Here is a 27,107-nt window from a genome sequence, read left to right as displayed (position 1 = left end):
ATAATACCAGAAATTAATTTTGTACTTTTATTCAATAATGTGGTTTTAATCTGACGTTGGGCCTCCCTTAGGTAACACCCTGCAGTATTATAATCAAGCTGTGCTCCACTGTGGAAAACCCAAAACTTTCATTATAGTTTGGGGGTGCCTGTGAATTAGCCAGATCAGCTGTGTACTCTAATTCACCAGTTTGGGAGCCAAGGCATGCTTTTAATCAGCTTTCCAAATGAAGAATTTAGCTTCCTTAACATGTAAACACTGAAAGGGCCCACTCTGGGCTCTCTTCAGTTTCTCGGTCTCTTTGGACTTTGGGGAGAAAATCTGAAGAAAAGAAAGAAAAAAGACCCAAAACAGATTTTGTGGACTGACTGTGTGTGGTCCACATTTTATTGATTTTTCATTTATTAATTTATTTTTGTCTTTAAAGTATGGAAAAAGATATTTGAATGTAAAAAATCTCATTAACTGCCCAAAATATCTGTGTCAAGGTAATTCCCTGAACTGTGACTCTTCTCTAGATCAGTTATGAAGGTCAGCTGAATTATAGATTTTAGAAGGCATACGTTTTTTAAATATTGTTTTTATTAAGGCGTAATTTACATTCAGTCAATTCACACTTCTTAGTAAAATTCTGTGAATTTTGACAAATATATAAAGTTGTGTAACTATCACTACAATCTAGATGTAGAACAGCTCTATCAGCCCCTGAATTCCCTTGTGTGCCTCTGTAGTCAACCCTTCCAGTCCCCAGGCCCTGACAACCAACAGTCCATCTTCTGTGCTATAGGTTTTGATTTTTAATATAAAAATCAAATTCTTGGAGTATTTTGTTTTTGTCAATTCAAAAGAAGTTATGTAAGAATTTCATGAAATGATTAAAAATCATAAGAGAAATGTTAATTGTTTATAATATTCTCAATATATAAACCCATCTTAAATGGTTGTAATTTAAACTTACAAGGCAGTTTATACAGAGGTGATTTTTAATTTCAGGTTTCCTAGTGAATACTCAAAACACAAGTTGGACGTGTGTGCTAAAATTATTTTCCCTGGTCCTGGCATTACACATGTGCCATAGCCAACATGTGAATATTTATTGATGAACAGTTAACATTCAGCTATTGTGATGCTGAGCCTGTAAAGTGCCCATGAAAGTGGGAATTAGGTTTCATGCATTCAATATCATGCTCACATTATTGTTTTGTTCCGCCTCAGGAGCAGAGGCAGCTGAGAGATCAGTCCAGCAGAACTAAAATATTCCTTCTGTCCTCAGAATATTTATAATCCCTCTCCTATAACATCCAGCATCACCTATTTTCAGTTCATTCCTCCCATGAATTTTCTTCTTTCCAAATGGGTGCTTCTTACACATGTCTCTGGTATAGATTGCTTTGGTGGGAGAAGGAGACAAGATTTCACCACCACCACCACCCAAGTCTGGGCCCCAGCATCTCCTTCTGCTCCCCATCCCACCTCACCTCAGCAGCAAGCACCCTCTGCACCAAATTGCTCCTCACTCCTTTGATTTCATGTTGTATGTTTGGAGAAGGAGAGGAAGAAGGTGACTGAGTTTTGCAGGATGTACAGGTAACTGAGTGGCTCTGCTGGAGAGACTAGTGCTGGGTCAGGGTCATGGGTATGATCCCCCCACAGTCGGTGCCTTCCTTGTAGGCCCTAGTTGTGTGAGCACCAGCATCTGTACTACATCATGGCTCAATCAAGCCGGAGGCAGATGTTTCCAAAACATGGAAGCCTGTAGCTCTGGAGGAGTCAAAGATGTAGTCTGGAGGCCCCGACCCCTGGGTGAAGCCCATCCTTTCATTAACCAGCTTGTGATCTTGGGCAGTTAATATAGGTTCTTGCACCTTCCTTTTTTCACCTATGAAATTGATGAGAATACCTCAGAGGATGGTGGAGATGATCATTGACCAATTCCACCATTCTACAAATATTTATTGAGACCTGCTTGTTTGTCATACACTGTTCTGAGTGCCAATGATGCAACAGCCACTTCCTTCAAGAAGTGCACGTACCCTGGTGGAGTGAGAGACATAAGTCAGTGTGTCATGTGACGGGTGCAGTGAGTGCTATGAAGCAAATTCAAGCCAATCAGTGAAGGTAGGGGAGAAGAGATTCAGGGCTGCTATTTGATATAAGGAGGCTGATTAGGAAGGTCTCCCTGAGTAGACAGTACTGTAGTTGAGCAGAGTCCTGCATAAGGTGAGGAAGGAAGACATGTCCCTGTATAGACACTGTGCGTGTAGTATTTGAGGAGCCCTCTTCCCTAGGGTGGCAGGAGCATGGGGTTCGGGGGACGTGATAGAGAGGAGATGTATGGGGATGTGTAGGAAGATCAGGAAGGAACTGTAGCCCATCATGAGGGCTCTGGGTTTTGAAAAGAAGAAAGATCTGCCTTGTATTTTAGAACAATTCCCCTGGTTGCTGAGCTGAAAATAGACTGTAGGTGGGTAAGCATGAAAGTAGGTAGAATAATTAGGAGCTCGTTTCAGTAACCTAGGTGGGAGGTGGTGGTGCCTTGCCCTAGAATGATCACAGGAAGGGCAGTGAAAAGAGGTTATATTTTGAAGGTAACCATAGGATTTGCTGATGACTTAGATATGTGGTATGAGGTAAAGGTGAGTTCAAAGTTTTGGCCAGGATACCGCCATGCAGGAATGGCCATTTGCAGAACTAGCTGGGGATGGCTTCAGTACAAGCGAGGCTTGGAGGGAAATGGAGAGTTCATTTTTTGCATGTGTGAAATTTAAAGTGTCTGGTGGATATCCAAATGGAAATGTCAAGTAGCCAGTTGAATCCAGGGGGAGATTGGAATGGAGATAAGCGCTGGAAGACATTCAGTGTGGAAGTGAAAGCTGCATGAGATCATCCAGCCTTAGACTGTTGGCGGGACAGAAGAGGAGACAGACCCCCAGGCGCCCTCAGCTGTAGACGTGCAGGTGGTGAGTGAGGCAGAGGACAGGGAAGGCAGTGAGCATCAAAGCTGCGAGTAGGTGAGTAAGAAAAAGAGGGAGAAGTGACCACGTTCTGCAGTACAGCAGGTAGAAAGTGCCCAGGGCAGCCTTGTTTAACTAAACAGTTAGTGTTTAATTAAATTTAGATCTCTCCCCACCACCTTGTCTTTATTTTCTGGTTTGGATGGCAGAAAACCTCACCCAAGTAAGTGCCTTAGCCAACCTCAAGGGTCCCAAGAGACTTTGAGAACTACTATTCTAAATCACTCCTGCTTTAAATTTACCTGAGACAAACTCAGGCCCACCTTATGAGGTTGAACACACTGTCCTTAGCATCACATTACTTCTAAATTGGAAAAATGTGTCTATCATCTCTTTAAAATAAAAAGCAGTAACTAATAAATGTTCAGTGCTGTGTCATCTGTAAAGAAAGAAGAGGAGACCAGCATTTTGAAGGACTTAGATGTTCTTGGCACAGTGTTTTCACATATATTAGTTCTCATTACATACATTTGTGGTATATATTAAATGCCAAAATTTGAGTATCCCCTACCATGGTGGTAGTTATTTGTTTTTTTGGTCAGTTCCGTATCTAAGTTGCAGTGAATAAATGGAGCCCAGCGAGTCCCCATGGCTGTGATTTTCATTTTACAAATGCCAACTAAACATATTCTTAACTCTCCTGATAATTTTTTTATGGTGATACCAAGTTTTATTCTTCTTAGTGGAAGTTGGATTCAGAAACTTGTTTAGCACATCACAGTTTACAAAGCACTCTATTATACAAAAAGCATTGGAGCCTTAAAATAACTCTGTGATGTAGGCATATTGGTTGCATTAACTTGATGGTTTGCAAAAGCAAGTGTCCATTATTCCCTCTTCTTCCTTTATATCCTGTGCTGTGTTGCACTGCATCCCTCTTAGCTGCACACGATATGCTAAACTATTCCTATGTTTATATAAATGGTGAGAAGTTAGACCCTTTATAGTTGGAAATTAAAAAATAGCTTCCCATACACCTGAATTGTTTATTGGATACAGGTTAAACTGCTTTAATACTGGAGATAGGGCAGTGGGGTGATAGGTGTGGGTATAGAAAGACAGGGATAGTACTGGAGAAACAAAAATTCAAGGCTGAGTGTTACAGATTGCAGGGATTTTTAAAAATTCAGATAATTTTATTATAATTATAATTCTATTCTCTTAGAGATTGCTTTAGTCTAAAATGTGTTTGCAGCCTGATATTGAAGAACTCTTACTGATAGGTTGGTAAGGGTTTGAGCTGGCAAATGTTTTAACTTGCATGTAGAATTTCCATTTTTCCTTTTTACATTATAAGAGGATGCAGGTCCCTACTTTGAGTATTCCTCCTGTGTCTTGCTTTCCACATGGTTTTTCTTGTCTATGACTTTTCTCTGAAATATCTTCAGCCTGGCATAGTTACAGCTGGCCCTTGAACAACATGATGGTTTGCAGCACTGCATTTAACTTGACTCCCCAAAAAGTTAACGACAGTCATTCCTTGATATCTGTGGGGGATTGGTGGTTCCAGGACCACCCTCCACCCAAAGGAGGACAAAATTCTCAGATGCTTAACTCCTTTATGTAAGATGGCATTGAACAATGAGTCAGCTCTCCACATCCACAGTTTGTTCAGTCCATGGATGTGAGATCCAGGGATACAGTGGGTCAACTGTGTATTTACTGAAAAGCATCCACATATAAGAGGACCTGTGTACAGTATTCCCTCACTTGTCATGGGTATAACATTCTAGACCCCCCATGATAGGTGAAAATCTGCGAAGTAGGAACCTTACATTTATTTATATATATATCGTCGGCGGCGGCAGCCGTCCGTCTCGAGAGACGATGGTGTAGCTTCTTAAGAGTCTATCTTCACCGCCGAGAATGGCTGTGCAGTCCGACTCGGGAGTGACATGGTATCTGTCTCCTCCCGTGTTGAATCGACATCTTACGATGATGCTGGAGTGTCCTCTCCAGTGAAGCTGAAGCTACAGAGCCTGGGCAGGGTGATATGGAGGGTCTGCTGTTGCCCATGCAGCAGACCCCCCCCCCACCTCTTCGCAGCTGAAGGGTCCAAGGGAAAGACGAGTCAATACAGCTTGGCTTCAGGTGCGCCGCGGGAGTTGCCGGTGTTGACTACAACGTCAAACCACCTTAGGGACTCCGGCTCCGGATTTTCTGTCGGGGTTTACTCCCTTAGCCTTTCCCCTGAAGAGGTATGCCGCAAGGCAGCGGAGGTTTTTTGGAGTCAGAGTTTTCCTTCTCTGATGTGCCCTGACTGGAAGATCGAACCAGCGACACTTAGCTCGCAGGCCGACGCTCAATCCACTGAGCCAAACCAGCCAGGGCAATATATATATATATATATATATATTTTTTTTAAGGCTTTATAACCCCTTCCCACATACTTATAAACCATTCCCAGTCCCTTATTCACCTTTCCCACTCCCTTATTAACCTTTTCCACACTTTTATAAACATTACTTATGTTCTTAAACATATTCTACACTCTTAAACCTACGTAACTTTAACAACATACATATACAGTACTGCGAAATCCCGCGATATAGCGAAAAATCCGCGATAAGTAATTAAATATAATATTTTAAAAATCCCCCGATACAGTGAGGCTGCGATAAGTGAACCATGGTATAGAGAGGGAATACTGTATTTCAAACCCATGTTGTTCAAGGGTCAATTGTACTTTGTCATATTTAGCCTCACATTATATTCGATTGAGTGTTGAGGAATGAACACGTAATAAATATGTTATCTTGTCAAGCATGATAAAAGCTTTTTAATGGTTGGTTGATGCCTGATTCACCCTTGTTACTTCTCAGAGCTTAGCTCAGTGCCTTGTACATAGTAGGATCTTAATAAACCTTTCTGGAATAGATTTGAACAGTTTTGGTAATTGTGTTGGCTACATTATTCAGTGATAAATATTTTTAAAAATGTGTAATAGCAGTTAAAGATATGATCTTATTGACTTTGTTTTTATTCCTTTATTTGATATGTACTGTTTTGGACACTATTTTTATATTTAGCTATTTACCAATGTACCTTAACAAAATCTATGGATGATAAGTTGTTTTATATTTTTGATCCAATTTTTTACAAGAGAATTGACTGGTGTTCATGGGCAAAGTGTGACTATTATAGACTCATAATGCTTTCAAATTATCTGGAAAACTATATTTGGTAGCTTTAGATATATTTATTTCTACCTCTTGATTTTAGCAGTGAGTCAAATGTCCTGAAAATTCTATGATGTTGAATATAAACCCCATGGCAAAATGTGCTTATACATTTTCAAAAGCCAGTATTACTTACTCTTTACTTAACAAAAATCAGCCTTTAGGTTTTAAATTACAGTCAATTTTCTAAAATCTCTTCAGTTTGAGTTTTGGCTTACACTGACAAGCAAGAACCTGTCTTGTCACCACTTCTATATGTTTTGCTGTGACCACCTCAATCTGTCACAATCAGACTTGAACTTTTGTTTCTTCAGTAATATCCACCGTGTTTCTACACCCAGACCTATCATCCCCCACCTCCCTATCTCCAGTATTATAGCAATTTAGTCAGTAGTAATAAACTTTCCGGTGTGTGGGAAGCCCTTTTATTTCCAACTATAAAGGTTCTATTACTGTGTATATGTTGACATTTTAATAGAAAATTTCTGAAGTTGTGTTTTTTGTATGTGATAGTACAGGGAAACTCAAACATGAGTGGTTTCTCCAGAAAGATTCCGAAGGGGACACACCTTCACTTATCAACTGGCCTTCCAGGTACATCCCAAGTTGAAACTCTTGGCTTTTATCTCCTGAGTGCATCTGCTCCCCCAACCCCTGCCCGCCCACCCCGCCCCCCCCCCCCCACACCTTGCCTGCTGCTCACACCTCCCCCAGTGCAGAGTCTCCTCTCGCTAATAACAGTGCCTCTGAAAAGCCTGTATTCACAAGGGCCTGGGAAGTTGCTGCCTAATCGTTTGCTTTTCTCCTTCAGTTGTCCTGATCCCCTCTAATAGCATTTCCTTTTGCTCTTCTTTTTGAAAAATCTGTTGACTGCACCTCCTCTCGTTTTTCTCTTCTCTCTGCCAACTCACACATGGCCAGCCTACCCGGCACCTCTGTGTGTCTCCTCTTGTGACCACTGAACCAGCCCAGCGAGAGTCCCATCTTGTCAACACCGCCTGCCCCGGGCATTGCAGCCTCCTTGTTTTCATGTCTCCTCATCTCTAAACCAATAGTTAACTTTCAGCCGTCACTTCCAGGGCCTGTGGTTTTAAAAGCAGACAAAAATCCCTATCATTTCATTTTTCAGGTTGGGGGCAGGGAAAGGCGGAAGGAATAAGAATGAATAAGTCACTGGCAAGACAAAGCTCTCATATATTGAGTTTCCAACAGTCACTTTGTTCTCAGCTGAGGACAACATTCAGATTGTCTGATTAAAAGGACACATTCCACAGGAGAACTTGAGCCACATTTTAGTCTTCTTTTGATTAACAAAGTTTATAAATATGAAAACGTCCAACACTGGCGAGTCTGAGAAAAATAACAACTCAGAATCCTCCCTCTCCCCCAAATCGTTCATAATAACTGTGTCTTTGTTTTTCTTTAATGAAGGATACGTAGATATCCCCCGCCTCTTCTGATGAAAAACGTGTAGGCATTTTTATCACATTTAACAAGGTATGTTAGTTGTTTAAGAAAATAGTCTCTTCCAGAAAGGATATATCCAAAATAATTATTTCTCTGACTAATCCCCAAGAAGTCACTTTTTCCACTCTAAAGCCATTCTTAATTTTTTTTTAATTATCCCCAGTTAGTAATATATTCCTAAGCAGTTGCAATGGTTTCTCCTTTCTCACTAAGTGGTATCTCAAAAAGTAAAAATAAGAACTAGCTAGGGCTATTAAATTCACGTGCTTTGCAAACATCATGTCACATTTTGTCACTATTCTTTCCACTTAAAAGATAAAGCGACTGAGGCCAACAGCTCAGCCAGGCTTTGAGGAGATGTCTCCGAGGCCCCCATAGCCAGAGCCCTTGGCTCCTTTGCTTCTGCAGCCACAGTAAAGTAGAAAAGTAGCTTTTAAAATGGATTTCTGTTTTGCTCTAAGATATTTCAATAGCCCCAGAAACAACCAGAGCGATCTCTTTTTACATTATTTTTGAAGTAACGGCCTAATAAGAGTTGCTAGTTTAGAGGAGAGAAAATGTTCAGTTTATTAATTCTTTCAACAAATATCTTTTCTCTAACATTCTTCTGGGTGCTACAGTTATTAATAGTAATGATGTCCAAACTGATATGTCTTTTGAATGAATGAATGCAGTCTGGGTTGCATGAAAAAGCTTGTGAATGTTTAGTCATGTGCTTGAAAGAGGCGATTATTTATTGTGTCTTGAGCTCAATAAAAAAGTATTCATGAATGCTCTTACATTTCCAGGAGTTGATGACATTACATTTGGTCCATAGGTGTAGGCATGCTGGAAACTACCCCACAGCCATTTGCTGGGCTGGCCGCCCACAGCCCCAGTCTCAGGGTGCCTAATGCTTACTGCTGGTGTTTAGTAAGGGGTTTTTCTGTGGCTGCTGGGTATTCATGTAGTCAACAGGCATCCATTCTCTCCCAGGACCGCATCTGACCCCTCAGCTTTATGGAGGTAGAGTTAGTTTTCACCACCCCAGCATATGAATGCACTCTTGGGAACTCGAATCAAAATCGTTCCTCTTGCAAACAGCGGGTTTCAGACATTACACCCCAGATGCTTTCTCACCCATTGTTCTCTCGTTGGGGTGACATCCAGTCACTGGTGACCCACCACGCACACGTGCTTCCTTCCCGTTGAGCGGTTACTATACTTTGCAACTTAAACCCTTTTTCTTTCTTAAAGAATTAAAGTTAGAGAAAAAATGGTGAAAGAGGAGAGTGCTCGCAGCAGCCCAGAACTTGCCTCAGAGTCTGTAACTCAGAGGAGACATCAGCCAGTACCGGTGCATTACCTGTCCTTTCAGTCAGAAAACTCGGCCTTTGATAGGGTCACAGGCAGAGCAGCGGGCGCTGCACGACAGCCGATCCGGGGCTATGTCCAGCCGGCAGATCCCGTGCACACGGCTGTGCTGGTGACCTCAGAAACCTCAGAAACTGTGTCCGAGAGCAGCTGGGTGGGGTCGGCCACCCAGAACATCATACAGCCTCCCACCCTGAAGGTTCTCGAAGGCGAGAGAAGGCATACCCCCGTTCTCCACATTTGTGAATCACAAGCAGAAGAAGATGTACCCCTCGCAGAAGCTCTCGCGAAAAGCAGGAAAGCGCTCCTGGCTTTGGAGGATGATGGGCTTGAGAGAAGTCGTGACTGCCCCTCTGGAAAGGAGGGCTTTGGCAAGCCCGCTTTGGGCGCCATCACCTTAGAACATCAGGAGGAGCCTCAAAGTCCATCACATCCACCCCAAGCCCAGCACCAGTTCACTGAGAGGACAGGCAGGAGCGAAGTGGTTTTGTATGTTCAGAGAGAGCCTGCGTCCCAAGACGCCAGAGTGACAGATCCCCAAAAAGAAGCATCTAGGAGGAAGCACAAGGTCCTCACCCGCTCCTTTTCTGACTACACGGGATCCCCGCAGCTCCAGGCCCTGAGGGGCAAGGGGCAGTCCGAGGGGCAGAGCTCCAGAGCTGAGGGGCTCCACACAGAGGCGAGCATGCTGGACACCAAGGTCTCTGTCGCCCAGCTCCGAAATGCATTTCTGCAGTCTGCCAGTGCCAGCCAGAAACCCGAACTGTAGGTGATGTTGCAAACGTCCTCCCGATGTGTCACTTGCACGTCCTTGGCAGAATTATTCACTTTTAGACTTGTGTTGCGTCCCGCATTGAGTCCTGTTTAAGCTTAGCTCACAAGTGTGCAGGGCAGATCATGTAGGACATGGCTCCAAAACTACCATTCTGCTTCGCCTACTAATGGGGAGCTGGAGGATGGGTCTCGGGAATGCTCCGCCTCCTTTACGTGCATGGGACAGGCATGCAGCGGGATTTGGCGGTGTCTGTGCCTTTACTCACTGGTATGCATAAACCTTTGCTTTATTCTCTCTCTGTCTCCCCGGTTCCCTGCTGTATCCTCTCTCCCGATGATTCTAAAAGCCAATCGCGGCTTGAGAGGTCAACCAAAGGAGTTGGCTTGCCTACCCGTGTGGAACGGGAGAGAGGGTCCCGGAAACCACGACGCTATTTTTCTCCTGGTGAAAGTAGAAAAGCTTCTGAAAGATTTAGAACTCAACCTATAACTTCAGCAGAACGAGAGGAATCGGATAGGTAGGCATGTATATGTCTAGGAACTTAAGAGAACTCATACAGGATCTTCACCACAATATTGGTCCTGATGCTGTTTAAGGGGTGTGTGGTCATTCCATAATTCTTCCATCTCTTCAATAAGGGATATATATTTGGCTCATGTAAATGTATTTTTTAAAGAATGATGTCCATGACAACAGTTTCCCAAGACACTATTTTAGATTGCACTCAGACTGTAAGAAGTAAGAAACACTTTTCTTCATTTAATGTTTTTAATTTTGTATGTCTTTATTAAATTGGAATCCAAATTGAGTACTCATCAGATTTTACAGTGAAAATAACTTAGGGGTGTTCATTTTATAAATGTCTGCCTACATGTTGTTTTTGAGTTTTATATTATCACTTGATTATCCCTAGAAATGATAAGGTTTGTCTAAAAATTATCATCAGTCATGTTCAGTAAGTCACACTTGATTCTGGTCTGTCTCCACGAGGCATGCACTTGGCTGGGCTGTGTGCACACACAGTCCATGGTGTCTGTTACCTGCACATGTGTATTCACAACTAGAATTACTATCAGGATCATATTACTTAAGAAAGTTTACTTGCATTTTTGTTTTTACTTTTAAAGTGATGTTTTATATGGCTTTTCTACTCCCACCAGCTAATTTTTTATTGTGATTATTTGCTAATATCTCTCCTAGGTCTACTTCATATTCAGAAATGCCAACTGCTGAGGGCAAGTATCTGTTTTCCTTTTGCTTCTTTATCATCTCACCCAGATTAGTGTTAAATAAGATTTTTACTTTTTAAGAATGAGATTATCATTCTATTTCTTACTTTTTCTTGGGTTTTCTTTCTGTGAGTATAATAAAACCGAAGGTAGGGTTTTCAGATGATCTTTGCCTTAGGTTTTGAGTTAGAAAATTGCTGAGTGAGCAATAATGAAACAACTGATGTGATCCAAAGGAGCAGGTATTTCTTGTTACTGCTGCTATTGAACAATAAAGAAGAGACATTCCTTCCCCAAAAATCTATTATGAAATCTCAATTTGTCCAATAGCACCATAGAAAATTACTGTCCAGGCAGAATTTGTTTGGTTAATTGCAATGCAAATGAGCACTTTTTCACTGAGCAGAAGAACAGGCTCCCCACAAGGGGGAAATATTGCCAATTATAATTTTTAGTACATCTGTTCTATTCACAGGATTTTCAGGTCAGCCTTGGGATACTTTTCTAGAGTCTTTATCTAAATTTTCTAATGATGTCCAGTTTTTATTTTGTGGCTTTTTACAGATGAAGAAAAGGTAGATGAACGAGCCAAGCTGAGTGTTGCTGCCAAGAGGCTGCTTTTCCGGGTAAGATGTGCTGAAGTGTATGAGTAGAAACTGTCGCCCACCTGGCTCTGGCCCACCTGTGGTTCTCTTCTGATCCTTGGCTGGTGTGACCACCAGCGACGTAGAATGAAAGAGGGTTCACTTCTGAGAAAATATCTGAGCCTCTCTGGGGGCTCCCCCAGGGAGTCCTGGAGGTGAACAAAGTAGACCCATCTTGCTGTCCCAATTTCCTTTCCTTACATTCATAAGGATTCCACGATGTTTCTGATCTCAGGAAATGGAGAGGTCCTTTGATGAGAAAAATGTTCCAAAGCGACGTTCAAGAAACGCGGCAGTAGAACAAAGGCTGCGGCGTCTGCAAGACAGATCCCACACCCAGCCTGTGACTCCCGAGGAGGTGGTCATCGCAGCCACGTGAGTCTCCCTTCTGCGCACGGGCTGTGGCCATGATGTCTTCTCTTTACAAAGAGACTTAAAGATTTTTAAGTAAAACAAGGTGATTGGGAGATGGTGTAGTTAGAAGCCATAGAGTAGTTGGTGTTAGAGACTTTTCTTACTAGAGTCTCTCTGAACCTCATAATAGGCTGTGTTATCTATTGTATCTATTAGAAAAACGTGAAGAGGAAGTTTAATTTTTTTGTCTCTGTGTTTTCTTATCTCTTTTACAATGGAAAACTTACACCATGAAAGTAGATGGATTAATCTAATGAACCCCATGCACTCATCACGCAGTTTCAATAATCATCAGCTCCTGTACCTGGATCCCTGCCTCCTTCCCCTTTCCTCTTGCATTATCTTCAGGCAAACCCCAGATATCACATCTCCCATAGATGTTTTAGTATTTATCTTGAAACGTGAAGGGTTTTCTGTTTGTTTTTAAATAATCAAAATTTTAAAAAATTAATTGGAAGTTTGATAACTTTTTGAACTGTAGAAAATAAGTTTTGAACAGTATGTTCTAATATGTTCAGAATTGATTTCCCAAATTCATTCATTCATTCAGGGATAATAACTTCTATAAAGTGCAAACTTTTATTAGTTTTTAAAAAATTTATTTTTCAATTTATTTTCAGAGAAGGGGGAGGAAGGGAGAAAGAGAGGAAGAGAAACATCAGTGTGAGAGAGAAACATCAATTGGTTGCCTCTGACTAGGCACTGAACCTGCAACCCAGGCACATGCCCTCACCAGGATTTAAACCAGTACTCTTTCTTTGCAGGATGACAACCAACTGAAGCACACTGGTCAGGCCATTTTTTTAAAAATTGTTTTTGGACTTCCCCTGGACATACACACACACACACACACACACACATCCCCTGGACACACACACACACACTTCCCCTGGACACACACGCACACTTCCCCTGGACACATACACACTTCCCCTGGACACACACACACACACTTCCTTCCCCTGGACACACACACTTTCTGAAAAAATTATGTGAATCTCACTTGGTAGTAGCATCCCCAGAGGCCTCTGTCACAGCCCACACCTGTGAATCTGCTATTTGATAAGCTGCCTTCACTTCTTTCCTAAGCTATTTCTTAACATTTTGGTATATTTTTGAATAAATACATTCTGTACCCATTAGGAACTCTTAGCAAATCAGTTTATTTTAATTAAAATTTTTAACTCTTTAAATATTTGAGTGGCTGTTTTAAAACACAAAGCAGCTACCCAAGGAAACAAAAAGGTAAATATAAGCAAAAATTATCACCCTGTAGGCTCTCTGAGTCTACTTTGATGTGCCTATAAAGTATATGAGGATACTGATTCTTTTTAAAAAATAGATTGAGAAAAATATCCTAAAAATAGGCATAATCTACTGATATCCTCGTGGTTCACATTAGCGTTCTTAAATTACTTTTTTAAACCAGAATATTTTCTGAAGATAGCCTATTCTTACACTGTTTACTTTGAGTAGCTTCTGTCTGTTATTTCCTAAGCTTGTTATTGCTTTTCAAGTTCTTTTGTGATTTTCCCAATGTAATGAGCAAATAACTTTGTTAATATATTTGATTTCACATTTCTGAGTGGAAAACTATGCCTTCCTTAATGCTTTTTTTCTTCTCTCTCCTTATGAATGTTCCTTCTTTGGCAATTTCTTTAAAGTGAACCTCTCCCTGCTTCCTGCTCTGTGGCCACCCACCCTGTAATGACAAGACTTCCTAGTCCCACTGTAGCTAAGAGCACTGTGCAGCCTGCCAGGTACTGGACAGCGATAGCGGCATGCGGCCCGAGGGCACAGGTGCTAGACTGCAGACGGACCTGAAAATCTTGAATGCCTTTCATTTGTTTGACAATAAGTCAGTGCAACTTCTTGTTCCAAGAATGTATGCCATTTCATTTTGTCATAGTACAAGATGCTGATGATGTCATGTAGGCCTGCATGAGAAAACTCTTCATCTACCTGCTTCCATGATATGTTGGAACTAGAATCACACTAACTCACTTATCCATGTGTTTTGTTTCTGTTTTTTATAAACATAGACATCCTTAAGAAATGTCATTCTTCAATCTAAAACACTAGGACTTGATAAAGATTAATAGAAAAATGGAAGTTGGTATGAATGTTGAAATTTTCATAATACCCAGGTTTTTCTAAAAACATGTATAGACACAAATAAGTATTACAAATAACCCTACCTGTTTCTGATGCATAGACAATGCCGTTATATTTGGAGGTTAGGGTATTAAGAATTTATAGTGTCTGAAAGACGTTTCATTATCATATTTTTAAATTATGTCCTTCAGGCAAAAATAGCCCCTGTATTTTACTAGTATGGGCAAAAACACAAAGGTTGAAAATAAGACTAAAAGAAGTAGAATGACAATGCAAAAATAAAGCTGGCACAACCCAGACGCTGGGACCTCCCTGGAGAAGGAGGTTGAGGCTACCCTCCTGGTTTACCTGCTGACCTCAGAAGAGACACCAAGACAGGGTGGGGCCTTATGGCCATCTCCCTTTACCCTGGAACATTGACGCCACTCTTTTGTCTTGGCTGGGACAATATGTGAAGTGGTGATTAATTGGAGTCAAGGCAGAATAAACTGTTTACTGGATTTAGGAATTGGTTTTGCTAGTGGCCAGAGGCACCTTGTCCTAAACCTTTGAGGATTCATCGTGGCCATGTTGCCAGAAGCCTTCTCTGCCTGGGAGCTGGAAGGACTTACCATGGTCTGAAATGTCCTTCACTTTTCAAGTTACTGATTTAAACACCTTAAAAAGAAAATGGTAGAAATCTATGAGAGAAAGTGCTAGAGTGAAAGAGTGAAAGAATCTTTAAAAGTAAACCATTTGTGTTTAGAAAGTGAAAATCAAAACCCTGGGTTGTGGATAATGTTGCAGACAGCATGGTTATCTAATTATTTGCTAATTATTTAAAATGGAAAGGTCACCTTCTGAACCACATATTTAGATAATGTCTAACTATGCCTTAGGTGGTGACTTAAGACTCCCTTTAGCCTTGTTGATTATTGATACTAACAATACAACTTTCTCTCTAAAATAGGGTATGTCCAAGCTGACTTCAATTTCTCAAGCAGGAAATTCAATTTTTTAGAGATAATTCAGAGCTAAAAATCTGCTCTTTGTGAAATTGGCAAGGCTAATGTCCCCAGGCAACTCTGCTTTTTACTGTCTCCTTTAATAGTTAAGCAACTGCCTACACCTGTCTTAAATGTACTTAGGCAAAAATAAAGCCCTTTTCAAAATTGACACTTGGAAGAAAGTTAACATACAAAATTAGCGGTGGGTTTATGTTTGTTTTTATCTGTGTCACTGACTTTTTCTCCCTTTCAGATTGCAGGCATCTGCTCACCAAAAAGCTTTAGCCAGAGACCAGGCAAATGAGGGCAAAGATTCTGCTGAACAAGGTGAACCTGATTCCTCCACTCTAAGCTTGGCAGAGAAGTTGGCCTTGTTTAACAAATTGTCCCAGCCAGTCTCAAAAGCTATTTCTACCCGAAACAGAATAGACACAAGACAGAGGAGAATGAATGCTCGCTATCAAACTCAGCCGGTCACACTGGGAGAGGTGGAACAGGTGGGTACGCTGTCATCGAATTCCAGTTTGCTGGTATGTTCTTAAACTACAGGAGCACCGGTTTATCTCAGGCTAACGATATATTGAAAGTAATCTACCTATACACCGTGTTACCTGTAGATGACTTGGTAATGACTTCATTCCTAAAAATGCCAAGTATGTTTCTCTTTTCTTATTTTTATAATTTGCTTGCTGAAATCATGCGGAGTGTGTCTGTTTTAGAGAGAAAAATAGGACGCACAGTCTGCTTTTCACCCAGATGATTTGATTAATGAGATGCATTGTATAACTCTGTCTAGGATTGGTTTCCCACAAGACAGGCAGTAAAACTGCACCAAAGGTAGTATTTCAGTGTAGGTCAATCCATACACTGGGGTTTACGTGGACAGTATTTTTAAATCCCTTCTTCCCTTTTTCACTGTGTTCTCCCAGGTACAAAGTGGAAAGCTCATTCCTTTCTCACCCACTGTTAACACATCTGTGTCCACCAAGGCATCTACGGTCACTCCAATGTACGCAGGGGATCTTCGGACAAAGCCATCCCTGGATGACACCACAAGTGCCACTGATTATAAGTTTCCTTCTTTGATAGAGAATTCAGATGCTCCAGTTAGAAGCATTTTGAAGTCCCAAGCCTGGCAGCCTTCAGCAGAGGACAGTGGGAGCAAAGGCATGTTGAGAGAGTTTGGAGAGACAGAGAGTAAGAGAGTCTTGACAGGGAGGGACAGTGGTGTGAGAGAGTACGAGTCCCTGGAGGGAGTCGCGCCATCCTACCCCATCCTCAACCGAGTCTGGGAAGGAGACAGCCCGAAAGAGCCTAGATATACTGTCTTGAGAAAGGGGAGCCTGGAGCCAGCTAATGCTCCTGTCCCCCACCTTGGTGACGAGGAATTTCCCACTGCTAAAAGCACCACCCAGGGGAACCCAGACTTGAAGGACAGGCAGCCCTTTGAAGAGAAGGTGGATGTGGGGAACGTCACAAAGAGGAAGTTTTCGCTGAGAGGTAAGTTGCTGCTGCTCCTCAAGTTTTAGACACCAGCTGGGTTTTCAGTTTCTGCTTGACTGTTTGCCTGTTTGTGATTGTTTCTAATTAAATCACTAGATTTAATTAAATTATGAAGATGGTTTATAACTAGCATTGATGAAAATTTTAGTGTGAATCCTACTCCACCCCCACTCCCCAACTTCTCTTCCTCCTAAATTGGACTTATTCAGTGGATTACCAATTTTTCAACCATAAAAATACCTGAAGCTCTTTCACACATTTTGATAAGGGTATTTGATGACTTTGGTCACATTAAGGCACCTAACAGCCCTGTGCATTGCCAGCTCTGTTGGCCCCATCTGTGACCCAAATGTCCAGGTTGGGTATGCACAGGGAAGCAGGACTTGAACCCAGGTCTGTGGACTTCCAGACCTTCCTTTTGCACTCCTCTTATGCACACTAGCAAGCTATACACATGGGACTTTTTTTCTCATTCTGCATTTTCATAAAATGACAGTATGTAAGTTATAACAGTGGTTTTGGCTTGTGAGTGTGGCACATTTGAAAGTAGTGTTTGGAGGAGTGGAAACATTATGTACTGTATAGTGAAGGCTAACTTCCTGTGTCTCACACACAGGAAAAGACCAATTGTCACCAAACGGTTTGCTGTGTGGAGTAACCCACTGGGACGTTTAGTTTTCTCACAGAATATAGCGTGCCACAGATTTGCATAAATCCCAGTGGATTGGGTAACCAGCCATGTGTCCACGGATTGAACTCCAAGTGCAGGACGCTTGGGGCGGGGGGTGAATAGCTGGAAGAATGCTTGCCTGGAGGAGGTAGTGCTGACGCTGCTCCTTTCCTTCCCAGCGGCAGAGTTCGGGGAGCCCACTTCTGAGCAGACCGGCACAGCTGCTGGGAAAACTGTTGCTCCAGCTGCAGCCCCAGTGTCCTGGAAGCAGCAGGAGCCTTCAGCACAACCACAGGAGAAGCAGTCTAAGAATCCATGTGCGATGTTTGCTGCTGGAGAGATCAAAACGCCAACAGTGGAGGGCATCCTTGAGTCACCCAGCAAAACTATGTCAATTAAAGAAAGGTAATCAGATTTAATGACTGCCGAGTAATTCTATGAGGGAGAAACTACAGCTTGCTTTTCAGAAAAGATCTGAATAATGGGCAAAGAGGAGATTGCGAGTCCATCTACATAAGGCTGTTCTACTATAATTCTGTGGGGAAGTCGAGGTATTTGGGAGTGAACTGCAGGGACCCCCTGTCTGGTTGGGTAAGGCAGGATGAGTGCCAGTTCCAGACTCATCTGATAAAACCACAGAAGCAGACCTTAGCTTGCTTCATTTGTTTGCAGTTTCATTTTCTTTTTTATATTAAATTCTTTGAGTCTCCAGTGATGGGAACAGAGAGCTCTTTCCCTTTCAGATCCACGTGGCATCAGATTAAATGTACTCACTGTTTCTGACTATTTGTCTATGTAAAATATGTAGAACCAATGTTTATGTAGGGAGAATGAATATAAATTCATATCTAGAATATAAATCTTTGGGATTAAAACCTAAATTTATTTTACAGAAAATAAATGACTTTTCTAAACTGCATTTAGAAATTTTGTATCTGGTAATAGCTACGAAAGATTATATTTGAGTATCAACACCGTAATGTCATTTCATTCAAAAGAATGATGGAGACCCTGGTCGGGTGGCTCAGTTGTTTGGAGTGCCGTCCCATACACTAAAAGGTTGTGGGTTCAGTTCCCAGTCAGGGCACATACCAAGGCTGAGGGTTCAATCCCCTATTGGGGTATATACAGGAAGCAACCAATTGATATTTCTCTCATTGCTATTTGTTTCTTTCTCTGACTCTCTCAAATCAATAAACATCTCCTTGGATGAGGATTAAAAAGAAAGAATGAATGAATGATGGAGGATTGAGAGGATATATTTAAATGGGACAGATACAAAGAATAGGAGCTAAATGTTTCAGGTCATATTTTCCTTGTTAACCTTCAGCCACCATTAAATTAAGCAACAAAAGATGTAACAGTGACAGGAACACAGCGTGAAGAAAGGTCTCCTCGAGTTCCCGTGTGATGAGCAGAACTATTTCTGCTGTCAGCTCCTTGCGGTTCTGCCCACCCGGACTCTTCCTTAGCACCTCCCACCACCCAGAAGTTTCCTTGCTCTGTCAGACTCTGATTACTCTTATTATTCTAGCTACAAGCCAAGCTTTTGAACAATATTCTTGAAAAATTAATGAGATGGAGCCTTTTTCAACTAATGAATTGTTAAGGTTGTTAAATCTTATTTACTTTCTCCTTTATTCTTTAAAATTTGTGGTACATTAGACCTGCTAGAGTGAGGAAGCATCGATGAGGGCTGAGGGGTAAGCTAAGGGGTAGGACTCGGGTCCTGACTCTGGGAAACTCTTGGGCCTCTTCTGGCCTGCAAGCCACCTCTGCAGAATCCTGGCTCAGAGGATTTGGATCCCAGAGATCCAACTATTGATACTGGTTAATGAGAATAAAGAGATTCCATTTAAGGGAGTTAATGATGACTGTGTATCACTAATACACAGTTCTGGTGTTATATAGATGTTTTGTATATTTCTGGAGTAAAATTCCAATGGAAAATACTAAGGCATACTCCTCCTTTCAAAGGCTCTTAAGAGGGAATCCCCCACCTTTGGGTATCCATAATCTATCTTTTGGGACTTAGGGCTTCATGATGAAGTTTGTGTCTATCCATGGTTTGATAATTATTGATTTATTTGCTGTTTTTAGTAACTTTTAGTGTATTTGTGCCTTTCCAAAAGCAGTTTTAATCCTACTGTAAAATTCTCCTTTTGGAAAATGTGAGGTACTATAAAGGTTCAGCCCCTTAACCCAGGCTCTGTGGTTGACGGAGGAGTTCAAGGGTGACTGTAAGGTTTCTGGGATGTGCCTGGAAGTGTTTAAAGTCCGCTGTGTGTGCACATGCGCCTTCTGGCGAGAGGGAGACAGCACCTCTCTCAGTCTCCAAGAGTGACCCCCCACTGTTCAGAACCATGATACTAAGGAATGCTTGTTAAATATTCAGCTAATAAGTTTAATTGTTAAAATATACAGGCATACTTCAGATGTATTGCAGGTTTGGTTTCAGCCTACTGCAATAAAACAAGCATCACAATAAAGCGAGTAGTAATCTTTTCACTGGTGGAGAGTCTTGCCTTCAATTTCTAAGAAATTCAACATCTATGAAGCTCAATAAAGCAAAGCACGCACACACACACACACACACACACACACACACAACAAGGTGTGCCTATATGTTTGAAAAAGTATGAGGAGCACTTTATTTAGCAGCTATGTTTATAATTATGCTAATACAAAATATATTGCCAGTAGTCTTCCCCCACCCTGATCTTGATGGTACTTTGATTTTTTTCTTTTCTGAAATAGAAAAACTATATATCCCTACAATCTGTCTGTGATAGCTTTTCCCTAAATTGGTCTTATAATCCCTCTCTTCTGTTCAATTGAGATAATGAAGCTTGATCTATTTAAAATAAGAATGCTATTCATGTATTTATTTGGGTTTTACTTTCTTTTCTTTCTTTATTTTTATTTTTATTTTTTGAGGCAGCATATAAAGTAGAACTTTTCAATTTTAGTCTAACCTCCTCTGGCTGCCTCACTCTGCCAGAGGAGGGCATTAACTCCACTGGCACGAGCGAGGTCACCTGGTGAGTGAGCAGAACTGATGGCCAGAGCTGGATTCTAGTCTCGCCCTCAGCCCACTCCCTGTTAGAACATGTTTGATGCTCAAGGAGAAATATAAATGAAAGTGTCTTTTCTTTTTTCATCTTCTCTGACCTCTAGAAGGTTGGGTTTGAACCCTAACGAGTGCAAACTTAAGCACAATCTGCCTTTTTCACTGGATTAATAAAATTGCTGGGGTGTATATGAATTGTCCCTGTTTGGGAGCTTCTTTGAAAAGCATTGCAAATCAAATAATTTTTAGTTTATTTAGGGATAAAACCTTTAATACCTCTTTAAAAGTACACTAGGCTTTTAGAAATCTTATTTCCACAATTACTGAAACAACCAAAGCTGAGACATTTTTTATATTGGGGAGAAGATTACTAAAAAAGGTGAAGGAGCCATCCCTTCGCTTTGGAAAATTGGTGGAATGTGAGGACTTTGTTGAAGAATGTTGAAGACGTTGCCCTATTCCTCCTGCCGGCTTGCAGAATTGTGACTCCTAGGGGCAGCAGGGGTCACCCTGTGTTCCCTGCCTGCCCCTCCATCCACCCTTCTGCCCTCCACCCAGCAGAAGCTGTATTCATACTTCCCCAACAGACTCCACATCCCTTCCCTAGCTGGGAGATTTCAGCCACTAGAGGACCCCAGATTTATGTATGAATTAGGGATAAAGGTATCATTCCCCTCTGACCCTCCTTTTTCGGTCTCTGATTTGCCCTCATTTAAAAAAACTTGTTAGTTCACTCCTCCAGCCTGTAAACTAACCAAGGCCATTATAAATACTAATCAGTGCCATTCAGCCTTATCTGAAATCTGTGTGGTGGCCATGGGTCTCTCAAATGCAGGGACATTTTTAAAGAGGGAAGAGAGAAGTTGAAGGTTTGGGCCAGTGGTTTGCCTGTCCTGTGTTTGACCCAGCGCTTGGCTGCTGTGAGCCTGCAGAACTTGTTCTGCTCAGGCAGGGCTGTCAGATCAGTGTCCCTGAGGCAGCCACTCAGGTCAGTATTCTTTGCTGAGAAAGTGTGGGCTGTGGCAAGAGGGGTGAGCATTTCCCTAGGCGGCCTGGCAAGCCCACGTCATGGTGACTCTGGCCAAGCCACAGGGTCAATAGGCTAATGCAGTGCCACTCACTGGGTTCTCAGCCTCAGACAGAGCAGATGCCCAGGCTCTCAGCATCACAGCCCTGCAAATAGCACTTGGACTTGGCTAATGTTAAAAGTGCTGACAGTTGTTTGAATTGCATGAGCAGTAATTTATGTCATGTGTAAGAGCAGGCGATGAGCTCCTCAGCCATCTCTAGCACACAGCAGTCTACAGTGAATCAGGAGGGTTGTGAGGTTGCAGAGGCAAGAACGCATTTGGAAAGGTCTTTTGCCCTCCTCTGCTTGTGGAGACCAACTGGGAGATCTAAAGGGACAAGAACAATACATTCAAGTGTCATTGCATGCTATTTTTAAGTTATCCATCATTTGCACCACAGAGGCTAAGGCTAGGTCCCAAGTACCACGTCAGTCCAATGGAACCGCAGTTTCTTCCATCTTATTTGATCACTCTGTAGTCTTTAGAAGTCCCTGAGGACAGCTCTGCCAGCATATCCAGGAGCAAGGTTTGAGGTTCTTGGAATAGAGGAATCTTTGAAGGCCACCTAGATAGGGGCAGGGGAGAACATTGTAAGAAATCCAGAAAACTATGCTGTTCTTGAAAACTTAGGGCAAGTGTTTCTGGTCAACCCATGCACTCAGGTAGTGACGCAAGCCTGGACCAGAGGCAGGACATGCCTGGTTGGAAACACATCTCCCTGTCCCACTGACATGCAGCATGACTCCTGTCAACTAAATCCTTGGTCTGTGTGTGCCATGTTCCTTGTCTGTCAGATTGGGAATAACAATATTTAGTGTCTTAAAGGTTGCTGTGGAGATCAACCTAGTATAAAATAGACTATAAAGTGATTAAAGATTCCACAATTTGTTTTTTCCTAAGTCAGTGTTTTATTCCTCAAATCAGCCACCAGAGAAACCAAAGGTTTATTTAGATGATATTGTCATTGCTCCAAATATTTGGGAGCTTCTTTTTGAGAAGGTCCTCAAAAACCGTAGTGTATTATTTTTCATAAACCCAACTCATGAGAATGAATATTTTATCTTTGAAAATTCTCTCAAATCATTTGGAATCCAGTCTGATTGTACTAAAAAGGCAGATGGCCAAGATGAATTATGACTGATCCACGTTGACAGTGAGGAGACAAAGCTGGTTCTAAGATGAGTTTACATGGAGGACAGCAGTGAGGTGACTGTCTGCCTTCACGCGATGATGAGTTGGAAACGCCTCTTCGTTTGGGTGTAGAAATACTGGCACGCTTACTTTTTGAAAGTCTCATTTATAGATACTTTGAAAGCTTGGAAAGCTCTGCTGCAGCATGCAAATGCTAATTATATCTTTTAATGATTTGATTTTGTTAGATTATTTTTTCTTATTAGAAAAAGCTGACTCGTTGAGAATGATTGGAATAATGATATATCTTAGTCATTTGCAGACTGACCTTGAGATGAAAACATTGAAAGAAATTTAGAATTAGTTTTCAAGTACATGAACTCGCCCTTGTATCATGCAAAGTCTTGTCAAATGTCATTGATTATAGAATTTCAGGCTATATGGATTCTTGAGCCAAATGGGGCCTCTTTTAGTAAGATTCTGACTTTAATTTCCATGTATGTGCTTCCTCCCCTCCCCCAATAACCAAGCAATTCTGACACCAGCTAGGTGTCCTACACTTCAACTCAATTCTGACACTACCTGGAATTAGCATCAGATCCCACAGGTTAAAGACTCAGTCCTAAAGACTGTCTCCCACCCGCACTTCAGATGCCAGTCATTAGTCAAGGTGGTTACTTGTACATTTTGCCTACTGGCTATAAGTCAGAGGCCCCCACAACCCCCTCTTTGGGTTTGATTAATTTGCTAGAGCAGCTCACAGAACTCAGAGGAACATTTCACTTACCAGGTTACTGGTTTATCATAAAAGCATACAACTCTGTGACAGCCAGATGGAAGAGATGTTTAGGGCCAGGTTTAGGTGGGAAGGGGCACAGGTCTTCCACATCATCTCCAAGCACACCACCCTCCCCAAATCTCCATGCTCCACCAACTCGAGAGCTCTCTGAACTCTGTCCTTTTGGGTTTTTATGGCAGCTTCATTACATAAGCATTATTAAGCTCAGTTGCAAATAACCAATGATTTAATCAATCTTCAGCCTCTCTCCCTATTCCTTAAATCAGGGGGTGGAGCTGAAAATTGGTTTTCCTGGCACTAGCCCCCATCCTTAGATGCTTCCCAAAAGTCACACCATTAATATAATAAAAGATATTTTACGGCTCTCATCACTTAGGAAATTCCATCCCTTAGGAGTTTTAGGAGTTCTGTGCCAGAAACAGGGACAAAGACCAAACATATACTTCTTATAACAAATCACAGTATCAGAGGTAGATAAGGCGGCATAATACCAGTTTTATGGTCATTTGAGGTCTTATCTGCTGTCATACAGCAGGAAGGAAGAGAAGGAAAGGGGAAGGTAGAGACTGGGGAGTGAGTAGGTCCAGAATCTAAAGCTCCTGACCCCTTTAGAGGGTTCTTTTCTTCATGGCTTACTTCCCATATTTGACTGAATGAATAGACAAGTATAAGGTGTGATCATGTATGAATTTGTAAATGTAAATGGATTCTTGTTTAAGTACTGCAAAATTTTCCTTATTTGTTTAACAAAACTTTTATCATAGTGTGATATAGCTCATCCCATCTCCAATTCAAATATTTAATAGAATCAGGAAACTTAATTGACGGGACCTTTAAGACCATCCAGTCCAGTTCCCGAAATAACTAATAAGGAAAGGAGACCAGACTACTTGACCAGAGTTAATGGCCAGGCTGGAGCTGATGTACTGCTTACAAATATCCTGTTTGTGGACCTGTGTTAATGAGGTTTAAATTTTAAACACTGCCCAGGACGCTGGGCAGGGAGAGCAAGGACTCTATCATTATTTTTCCCAAATCTTTAAAGTGTTTGAGAATTAGCTCAAATGAGTTCAGTGATCACCACATTTTTACCTTTTATCTTTCCCATGTTTGTCCAGGTTAATGCCTAAGTTTTCTTCATTCATTATAGTAGAGTTAGCAAAAACAAAATAACCTTTCATAGGTGTGGCATCCAGGCAGCTTTCTATCAGGTCACACTGTCGTGGAACTATAAAGTAGGTTAGGTAAAAAATCTCAGTTAATTAGATTCTTTTTTTGTGGATAGCTTTCCCCTGAGGAAAGTTAAAGTTATAATTTTTAAAGTGGGTTTTTGGAGAAGTTTCTGTATTAAGAAGATAGATTGGAAAGACCAAGTTTATTTGGAGGGGAAAGTACAGGCCTTAGAATGCAGGAAGAAAAACAATCTCAAACATCATCTTTTACCTGTAATTGGAAGATATGCTATTAAGGGATTGTCAGTGTTTTATAGCTTAAAGTTTTTAAACCTATTTCTGCTATTTTTTCTGCAAATAGTTATTATTATCTAGCTTTAGCCATTACATGTTGTTTCATGAAGTGACCAGAAGGGGTCACTAGCAGACATTGTTCTCTGGGGATCATGCTCTCACTCAGCCCAAGGGCAAGGAAAAATCACAGCTCTTCCTTTGAAGGAATGATGATGCAGTTTTTATCTGGCAAGTCAGATTTCAGCTTTGTGTTTCAATCAACTTTAAAATCTTCAGGACCATCTTAGAAAAGAGACTCATATATTATTTTTCCAGACATACTTCAGAATAAATGAAATTCAGAAAGATTAAAATCAGGTAACTGGTCATTGAGCGGCCAGTGACTTCTAACTTACCTACGTTATGGTTCTTTTACAATAAGAGTTTGGTGCTCAACTCTTCGGTTCACATGCTTTCCCCTTAGGTTAGCGCTGCTGAAGAAGAGTGGGGAGGAAGATTGGAAAAACAGACTTAGCAGAAAGCAGGAGTACAGCAAAGCGTCCATCACAGGCAGCCTGCACATACAGGAAGCGGAGCAGTCACTCAAGAAGAAGGTAAGTTCTCTGTGTTCGGGAAGGTGTGCTACCTGCCCTCACACTCAGAACTGCGTCACACAGGCATGCATGACTCTGCTGATCACTGCTGTGTGAGGTGCCAGCACTGCCTTGCCCTTGAAGTTCACACTTAAAGTCTGTCTCACAGCAGCTTCAGGTGATCAAAGGTCAAGTCTTAAGGTGTCATAGAACTGGTCACAGCACCACCTGCACAATGTGTCAGCAAGCAAGTTCCTAAATTTTGAAGTGTGAGCGTTTACTTTGGTTTAAAGCCTTCCTAAATGAAGTCTGACTTGAGAATGTTATTAAAGCCTTTCTAATGAAAAACTAATTGACCACAAACACTTTATACATTGCATATAAAGTGTGGACTTAAATGTCCTGTATTGAGATTTAAAACCTAAGTATACAAAATAAGGACATAATTTTTGTGGTCAGTGAGACATCATTTTATAATTGTAAGCATTTTTCACATTGAGAAGGTATACTTTTTATTGAGAACATACAGGAAAATATGTTACAAGTTTAAATAAAATTAAGTAACACATTGTTATCATTACTGGCAAGGAGTTCATATGCAAAAGCATTGATGAATTGTTAAATTCTAATGTAATGATTGACCAGTTAGTGCACACTTTCAAAACAGATAGTGACTTTCCTGCTGCTTGGCCTGGTGACTGCAAATGCACCTGCTGGCTGGAGGCAGGGAACACCTGTGACAGCCATGTCCACAGGCCAACTTCTAGCATCAAAGTCTTCAAACAGAAAAGAAAAAACTTTCTGCTAGATGATCACCTGGACCTCGCTAGTTCTAAAACAACTTCAGCATATGAAAAAGAGAGAAATTGTGAATGTGACCTTCCTGCATTAAGAAGCTTACACGGAAAGGAAGCGTGTACACTGACCTGTGAGGCAATAGTGTGAACACTGTCTTATATAGTATTTCTGTGTCTTGGTAGATTAAATAGGAATAGCAATTGGAATTCTCTCTTTTTTAAAAAGATTTTATTTATTTTTAGAGAGAAGGGAAGGAAAGGAGAAAGAGAGGGAGAGAAACATCAATGTGTGGTTGCCTCTCGCATGCCCGCAAGTGGGGACCTGGCACACAACCCAGGCTTGTGCCCTGATTGGGAATCAAACCAGAGACCATTTGGTTCGCAGGCCCAATGCTCAATCCAGAATCCTCTCTTTTGAAACATGTGTAATATTAAAGATAATGACTAAAAAAACCTTTCATTCTTGGTCATTAGTAAATTTTTGCATAGATGTAAAATTTAGAATTTAAGAATGAGATCCAGAAGTGAAAGGAAATTGGATCCTTCAACTAGGTCCAATTGCCCACAGACTTTATTTAAAAGAGTCTTAAAGTCATTGGTTCAAAAATAACTTTAACACTGTTGTCTCAGTCATTTTGGACGATACAAAGAAGCCTTAGGAGCTGGCAGTCCCACGTGGCCAGGTGAAAATTAAAATAAAGCTACAAAACACAAAGCTAGACAGATTCCTCATGAATAGTGGAATGAGATAAGTGCCCAACCTGTGCAGAAGACAGAAGTCATTTGAGGCTCTGAAAACCAGAGGCTGTGAGGGAAGGATGTGATCTGAACTACCTCAACACTTGACTGAGGG

At 41.4% G+C, this 27,107-nt stretch overlaps 1 protein-coding gene across 13 annotated transcripts in view; it reads left to right on the top strand.

Moving 5' to 3' along the window:
* The window catches only part of SVIL (supervillin), a 97,198-nt gene that overhangs the window by 23,357 nt on the left and 46,734 nt on the right, over nt 1-27,107 (top strand). For 3 of the 13 annotated variants that reach the window (XM_090266665.1, XM_090266661.1, XM_090266659.1), the window contains 11 exons: nt 6,707-6,787; nt 8,897-9,778; nt 10,135-10,305; nt 10,989-11,023; nt 11,582-11,643; nt 11,897-12,036; nt 13,740-13,835; nt 15,430-15,673; nt 16,106-16,676; nt 17,529-17,754; nt 25,349-25,478. In XM_090266665.1, coding sequence (XP_090122791.1) covers nt 6,707-6,787; nt 8,897-9,778; nt 10,135-10,305; nt 10,989-11,023; nt 11,582-11,643; nt 11,897-12,036; nt 13,740-13,835; nt 15,430-15,673; nt 16,106-16,676; nt 17,529-17,754; nt 25,349-25,478 — 2,638 coding nt within the window. The remainder of the gene's footprint in view (nt 1-6,706; nt 6,788-8,896; nt 9,779-10,134; nt 10,306-10,988; nt 11,024-11,581; nt 11,644-11,896; nt 12,037-13,739; nt 13,836-15,429; nt 15,674-16,105; nt 16,677-17,528; nt 17,755-25,348; nt 25,479-27,107) is intronic. The other 10 variants (XM_090266667.1, XM_090266666.1, XM_090266663.1 and 7 more) reach the window with 7 other exon arrangements.

This window comes from Furipterus horrens, unplaced genomic scaffold (genome assembly GCF_987537825.1).
Source record: "Furipterus horrens unplaced genomic scaffold, mFurHor1.1.pri manual_scaffold_2, whole genome shotgun sequence".
Taxonomy (NCBI): domain Eukaryota; kingdom Metazoa; phylum Chordata; class Mammalia; order Chiroptera; family Furipteridae; genus Furipterus; species Furipterus horrens.
Note: the sequence above shows the minus strand (reverse complement) of the source record. Positions and strands in the feature narration are given on the sequence as shown.